At 38.0% G+C, this 7,793-nt stretch overlaps 1 protein-coding gene across 1 annotated transcript in view; it reads left to right on the forward strand.

Annotated features, from left to right (window-relative positions):
* The window catches only part of MAN1A2 (mannosidase alpha class 1A member 2), a 158,665-nt gene extending 152,559 nt beyond the window's left edge, over window positions 1-6,106 (forward strand). Inside the window, exon 13 of the mRNA XM_085324548.1 lies at window positions 1,254-6,106. Within this exon, the coding sequence (XP_085180674.1) occupies window positions 1,254-1,386 (133 nt within the window). The 3' untranslated portion in view covers window positions 1,387-6,106. The remainder of the gene's footprint in view (window positions 1-1,253) is intronic.
* Window positions 6,107-7,793: the final 1,687 nt, after the last annotated feature.

Here is a 7,793-nt window from a genome sequence, read left to right on the forward strand (position 1 = left end):
ACTTGGGTTAATCAAAGCAAAAGTTTGAATCAATGAGGAAGGTGAATTTGAGTAAGATGTAAGATAGTGGTGCTGCTATGGTGAGAAGAGAGTGGCAGGAGAAAGCAAAGAAGGACTAATGAGGAAAAGAAATGTGTGATGCTATGAGGAAGAAGAAAAAATGTAAAGAAAGAGGTCAGAAGTATGAGACAAAACAAAGCTCAGTAACTAATTTTTATCTGCAAGCAGTTACTTGGTGAAGAAATTAAGAAAAAGTAGAGCTACACTGACTCAAGTCTGCAGTTTAGAGAAAGTTAAATAACAGCAGCATCAGCAGAGTAAAGATAGAGCAATGCATGTGCACATTAGAGCCCACTAATTGGAATGACACTGCTTGTCACATGCTTTTACAGACAGCAGAAACCAAGTTGAAGCAGGAGCTTAGAGGTCCTGTAGACCCATAATTTTATGCCAGCACTCCCACAGTCAGGTATTCTGGAGCAAGAGAAATGCCTTTTGAATTTTACCAGTTGTGTTTGAAGCCTCGACTAAGATTCCTCTTGCAAACATCTCCTTTCAAAGAACAGCATAAACACATTCAAAAGTGTGCATTAAGAAATAAGAATCAAGAAATGCTCATTTTGCATGTGTGTCCAGAAACCTTAACTTTGTTATATGCTTCATTTCATCTATAATGAGTAACATTTATGAATCCTCTCTGCTAATCCTCTCTGCTCAATACATTGGCTCATTTCTTCCCATCAGAAATTGAACCAGCTCCCAGCATGGTGATAACAAGCCATATATCTTGTCAAGCTTAGTGGCTTCTCTTGTGCTTCCTCTGAATCTTTACTCTGGATTAAAGAGAATTGACTATTTTCAAATGGGTTTACTCCACTAAGAACAGGTTTTTGCCAACTCCTCTGCCACTTCCCTGTCACTAAAATCCTTGTACTTGGTGTCTTGATGTTTCTGTTACACTATAATTCTAGAGTCTTGAAAAACAGAAAAAATTACTTGGAAAGATTAACATGCTGTCTCCATAACAACTTTTCATTGAAGGGCTTGATCAGGATAAAAATGATACTTCAGATCATTATAACAGGGAACACAGTGTTGGTTTTTTAGGGGAGTGCTATAAAAAAATTGGAAGTAAGTAGCTTATTTATAGCTTTAGCTGTTGATTGATGGGAGCTGAAGTTGGTATGTTGCCCCACCCTGTGTGTTGCTTTCCTTTAATACTCATCATTTTTCCTCTCTGTCTTGATACTCAGGTATTTGTATCTGCTTTTCTCCAATGATGACCTTCTACCTTTAGACAATTGGGTTTTTAACACAGAAGCTCATCCTCTGCCCGTTTTACATTTAGCCAACACCACACTGTCAGGAAATCCTGCTTATCGATAAAAACAGCTCTAAGAAGAGGAAGAGAGACTGTTTTCAGCTGTTTTGTTTACATGGACCACTTGAGACTTCAAGCCGGAGAGGAGACAGACTCTTGATAAGTCTGAACAACTGAGTGAAGTACTGGAGTGAGAAACAAAGCTCTTCAACATATAGATAAGTAAATCTGAAAAAAAGTTCCATTTTATACATGACCAAAACACTCTAGTGTGGTATTTACAGGACAGAGACCTGCGCTTTGAACTCTAGCAAGAATTGGAGTCTGCTATTTAATATAAATACAGCAGCATAAGGAAGAAGAGCCTTTCCTGTCCAGAGACAGGAACTAGTTGCTGCTGCTGTTGGCTATTGCAAGAAACAACGCACCAGTCACCTCTTCAGATGGGGTGGGTTCCAAATGCTTTTTTTTTCTTTCTTATTTTTGTTTGAGGATGACATGAACAAAGCAACAATAAAAAGCAGCATCACTGCACCAGCAGCATCAGGATTTGAATTTTTTTTCCTGTACCTGTCTGAACTTTCTAATCAGCATCAGTTTGCCCAGACTGGCAGCCATTCTCGAGGACTCTAAAACTGATGTCTCTTCATTGTCCCTTTTTAAAATAATGCCTAAAGATCTGTATGCATGCTCACACCCAGAAAACAATTAATAAGCATTTGATTTGTAGTTCACTGGCAGCATGGTGGGCTTAGATCATTTGGCAAGCTACAGTCACAGTGTGGAGCATATCACGGGGGTAGGAAAGAATCTACACCTCCTTTCCTCACAAATCCTTTCACTTGGGAAGTCCACATTCTCTTATTTGTCCTGTTTGTTGAACAAGAGATGATGACATGACAAAAACATTTTCTCATGGTGTATTTGACAGAATATAACATATCGTGGTTAGAAATGCTTCCTTTGAGCTAGTCAACAGGAGTTTGTTTTGTTGCTTTATGTTAGTCCATACAATCTGGATTTTTCCTAASAGTTATCTTTCATTCTTTGGATACTATCCAGAGAATGTTCTTTGCAGATTTGAAATCTTGATTTATTTTACTTCTGTGTATGACAGAAACTCAAAACAGCATTTCATTTCGTTTACAAAACTCTTTTTCATCTGGGTGACCATCTGCTTCAGTGCGAAGTAAACATGATTTTCTATGGAAACAACATAACATCTCTTACATATGAGTGGCAAAAAGAAGCTATCAAGTCCCTTCTTCCATTAGTTGATGAGAAATGAGATGCTGTGTTATCTGCATGTGTTTTTGCTGGGTACTGTTAGGCTCGGGTAGTCYAAACAGTTTGAGATTAGGCCAGACAGTAAGTGTAGACTGGTTCAGTCTTCACATACAATTTTTATTTATTAAAAGAAGTTTATTTTTTCCAAGTATATTTTCATCTCTTCTTTATCATTGTTCCAGAATCCTTGCCACTCAAATGGCTCTTTTTATTCCCCTTTACAGTTCACAGATCCTTTCGCCATGGTGCCTCCCCCTTTTGCTGCAAGATAACTGAGGTGCTTCTCTCCCTCCTAATTCATGCACAAGTTGAGTCTTTTAAAAATCTTGATTGTATTTTCGTATTAAAAGTCAGTGGAAGAACTCTCTTGATTGAGCTACAGCAGTACAGCATCACATSCAAAGGCACTGAGTGCTACAACAGCTCTGTCCTCCCTTCTCTCCTGAAAATGTTTATAAATGAAGTTTTATATATAAATGTTTTTCTCACCTTCATATATAATTTGTGTGGGTGCAAATCGTATGCACAATTGAGAAAATCTGTCTCTGCATTAAAGTGGGATTTCATGGATAAAATTTTGCTTCAGTCCTCTTTGATATTACTTTAGGCATAAAAATCATCACTTGGCATGTCAGTTTGGATATACATGCTCTAAAAAAATTTTATTAGATGCTTTTCTCCAGACTGTTACTTTAGATTAACAGTAGGAAGACAGAAAGTTTGGAAAACACTCCAGTGCCACCTTTTTATCGCCTTAATATTAATAGCTTAGTTACTGTAATTTACAGCAGAAGTTTAAAATAATTTGAGAACTGATAAAATAATTCATATACTAGATAACCCTGATTCAAGTAATTGTTTACTTAGAATTAGCTTAATAAATGGATTCTTCTTACTGGTCCCACATTAATTTATTTTTCTAATTGGTATTCAATGACTTACTGAAGAGCTAATCATTTTCCATTTTAAGGTTCAGAAACATTGTGTTTTCAAATTGAGTTTTTCCCATCCTGTGAGAACTGTTATTAGTTTACAACTGCACTTGATTGCTTTTTTTCTCCTAAATCTCTCAGAGTACAAAAGAGAATGAGGAAAAACAGACTCTTCAGTTAAAAAAAAAAGAAAAAAAAAACAGCCCATCCCTATGCTTATTGATAAATGCAAGTCAGAATGGCTGCCAGTCTGCTCAAAGAAAGGTAAAGAACAGAGTTCTGGAGTCCCAGAAATAGAAACAGCAAACTTGTGCTCATCGTTGCTCTCCCAGCCACCTGTTTTGAAGTATAGAACAACCATTCAAATTTTTCCATGAATCCCAGTGGATTAATTCACTGCCACAAGAATGCTTGAATTAAGGACCGAAGCCATTTCATGGTGATGGAATGGTATTTTTCTCAGTGCAGRTGTATAGTACAGCTATTTCTTCTTTGTGTAGACAAGCAGCAGGTACCAAATAAAGGACACTTGTTTCTCATTACCAAGCTACCCAATGTTTGTCAGTCTCTACCCTATCACTGTTTAAAATGCAAACCATCTTTTTCCTTCAGCAGTTACTGATGTGCAAAGTCTGTATCAATAATAATGCATTATGTGGACTAATTGCTGTGTCATTCATGAATGCCAGCGTCCTGAGATATCCTAGAGTAAGCTGAGTTTGGAGGTAATGCCTTCTGAGCAAGGTATATGTGGTAACGAAGCATGGATATTGATGCTTCTGACTGCAGTGAAATACACTCTTTCTCAGCCTTTCACAAAGAAGTAGGTTTGGATCTGCAGAAAGGAGTTACGTACAACCTGAAGTTCAGACTCTTTTCCCTCTGGGTATATAAGGTACAGTAGAATATTGTCATTTTCATTCTGTTGCTGCTGTCTTACATACTTTCACGAAGACAGAGTGTGAATTTAAGCACAAGATGACTTTTTAGTCTTAGTTGTTTCCAAGTCTTGCACTGTATTCTATAACAAAACAGTCCTCAAATTCTTTAGGTAGCTGTTGCATTTTAGCAATTTCTACAGTACTCTCTCCTCTTACAGGACAAAATAAAGAACAGAAAATCATGTACATTTTTAGCACAGTGGATTTGTGCAAGAGCCTGGGAATCGCAGAGTTGTCTATTTTCTTTTTGCATGCATTCAAAACAAGAATGTGTAGTTTTTTTCCTAATCCAAGCCTCAAGCTTGCCTGTTGGTCAGGATCTGCTAGCAGTAAAGTTTTTTCTAACACTTACAGTTTGACTTTTCAAAGAAGCCAGATTCCTGCAGCTTCCATTGACCAACTTGGAGCTGTGTGTATCCTGCAGTCAAGAAGTCAACTTCTTAGCTTTGTCCTCTGATTAAAAACAAAACCYTTTAATAATATTATGGGTGTTCATTTTGCTGCACAATATGGTCCTTAAAATTAAATTCTTAAAAAGAACATGCAGGATTGTAAGCACCCTGGAGTGAGTAATGGGAAAACCAAATAGTGTAGTTCCCTGAGTCATTCACATCTTTGAGGCTGCTTTGGCTCCCTACTCCAAATTTGTGGATGTCTCTTCTACCTCCCATTTATTGACATATTCTCACCTGATATTTTACAGGACTTGAATATTGAGTCTCCAGAGTTTTGAAAAGTGAAATCACTCTCTCCTCACAGCACCATTCTTTAAGATTAAATATCTCCTGTCTTGATTTATAGCTAAGCAAAACTCTGTCTGGATGTCCTTTAGGATCCTCTCCTCTGACACTGAGGAAACGATACTGTAAATCTTCATAATGTGACTCCYCTCATTTGAACAGGAAGTGGTTAATAGTATTAACCACAAAGATTAACAATATAATTTGGCATACACAGAAAACTGAGGCAATTTCCATCTCAGGGCTGTAGTGACAGATTCTTATCAAATCAAATCAGTTATCTACATTAGTAAGTCTAGTTCATGTTTTTTAAGGAACAATTTAGAAACAGGCTTGTTACTGGAGAAAAATGAAAGCAAGCTGTTGATTCACATGGTAGTTCAGAGATATGTTTACCCTGATATGACACTCCTCTTTCAGTCCTTTAATTTTGAGAAACACAATTCTAATTCAGTGGAGTTTTAGTTGCCATACTAAGAGGAAACCCAAACTCTTTTGCAAGTTAATATACATACAAGTGTAGCAGAGATGATGAGSATTAGCTGGTTCTGCTCTCAGCCCATTCTAACAAACCGCTCTGTAATTGCCCAGAAAAGTTGGGAACCACCCAACTGGAAGGAGGCAGCCTGACCTGTTATACTCAGATTTTTGCCATTAATCCTAATTGCTTTGTGGAAGTTGGTTTTGCATTCTGCCTTTATTCTTCCTTTGTCTAAAATTGACAGATTGTTTTTTCCTCCGAAACAATAAAAGGGCAAGAGTCTATCTTCTGACATGGGAACCTTCTGGCTGCCTCAGTTCTGGAATCCTGCATATGTACTTTTTACAGATTAAAAATAATATTGTATATAAAAAAAAGATTGAATAAAGAATGCCTTTAAGTGAGGAATGTATCTTTTGTGTCCTTTGCCTCCAATAGCAACCTCCAGTAGCATTAGACTATGAAGCTGATCCTTTTTCGCAAGTGGTGCTGCAACTTTTCATTCCCCTTCAGCTCTACTAGGGCCTTTGTCTGTCACTTTAAACATTCTCAGGACCCACTATTGCAAAATTGAAATCCCTGTACCCCATGGCAGCTATTAGCAGATCGCTGCAGTACTCATAATTTTATTAAGATGTGACTGAACGTACAACAGTGTGAGACTCCTGTGTGTCATTGTGAAAGCCWCTAGATTTCACAAAATTCTAAGGTTTCTACCACTTCATAAAATTGGGGTGAAATGGGATGARAAGTTCAAAGGTAATTAGTGATAAGGACAAGGGAGACAGGCAGACAAGCAGTGCTACTAAATAAACTTCATTTTCCTAAGACACCAGGTTAAAAAAATCTAGTTTTTCATGACACTAAATAGCAGGTAAATTAGCAACTAAATCTGTCCAAGCATTCCTCTGCCTTCTGTAAAACGGAGTAAGTTCATAATTATTTAAATGTTGTTTGTGGGGAAAGCGATATGAAGAAATCTGGTTTGAGGGAGATAATTTTTCCCCTAYACCTTCAAATGTACTGGAAATTCTGCTGTAGCTCTCTGATTTGTAGTACAGCAAATGAATAATGAGATTTGCTTTCTGGTTCACATTAATTGTAYGTAATCTTTACCATCTGACATCAGCCCATATTGCTCACATGCAGTGCCTTGTTTCCATGGTGTGCCATGGCTCTGCAATGTATTTCCACAGCTCTATCCTGTGCATCTTAGTTCAGTGCTTTATACCCTGTGCYCTGCCTTCACAGCACACTTCTGTTCTCCATCTCCCTCCTTCAGTAGAACTTTCTAAGAGAAAATTTCTTCCAACTTACCRTAACTCAGTGCAGTATGTAGCATCTGATAAACACCTGCTGTATGCCCTCCACCTCGGGATCCCGCCATGCTTTCAGTTGTTGCTCCCTACCTTTCCTGCATGTTCGTTATGCACCCAGTTTCCTTACTCCTATGCTTCCAGTTGCTCTACTATTAAGTGCTACATCTTTGCCCGCAACTTTCTGGCCTGTACAGAAGACTTCATTCCTCTATCCTCATTGCTCTTCAAGCAGTACTGTGTGCTTTGTGGTTCAGTTCTGTTGTGGAYGTCTCCTTAATAATGATTTGTGTCACCTCCTCTGAAACACACTTTCTTTATGATGCCTCTAACYTCAAAGCAAACTTTTTTTATTTCTTTTTTGGCACACTGCCTGCATGTCCTTTCCCATCGACTCTGTGATTATGTGTGCTCTTCCCTGGAGACCATGTGCCTTTACTCAAGACATAGTGGGTGTTTTTGTCTCCCATTCCCATGCATATTAATTAGCAGTATTTAAAAATCCTGAAAAAATCCTCCTTGAAAGCATATATGGTATTTTTAGCCTTCATATTGTAGCTCTGGGAGTGGTCTTCTCTCGGCACAAAGCCATAGGCACTCTGTGTGCCTTAGGAAGGAAAGTTTACTCAATTTGTGCCAGTCTACATGTGGGATGTGTGAAGATGGCACTATTTGCTTGAAGATTTCTGTATGTGTGTGTGTGGGGGGGTGGTTTTAATGTGAAGAACAAGAATCTTTCTGAAAAAAATATTTCAGGTTGAGCGAACTCCCATGT

The sequence above is a fragment of the Rhea americana genome, unplaced genomic scaffold (genome assembly GCF_003343005.1).
Source record: "Rhea americana isolate MKP2758 unplaced genomic scaffold, rheAme1 scaffold_92, whole genome shotgun sequence".
NCBI lineage: Eukaryota > Metazoa > Chordata > Aves > Rheiformes > Rheidae > Rhea > Rhea americana.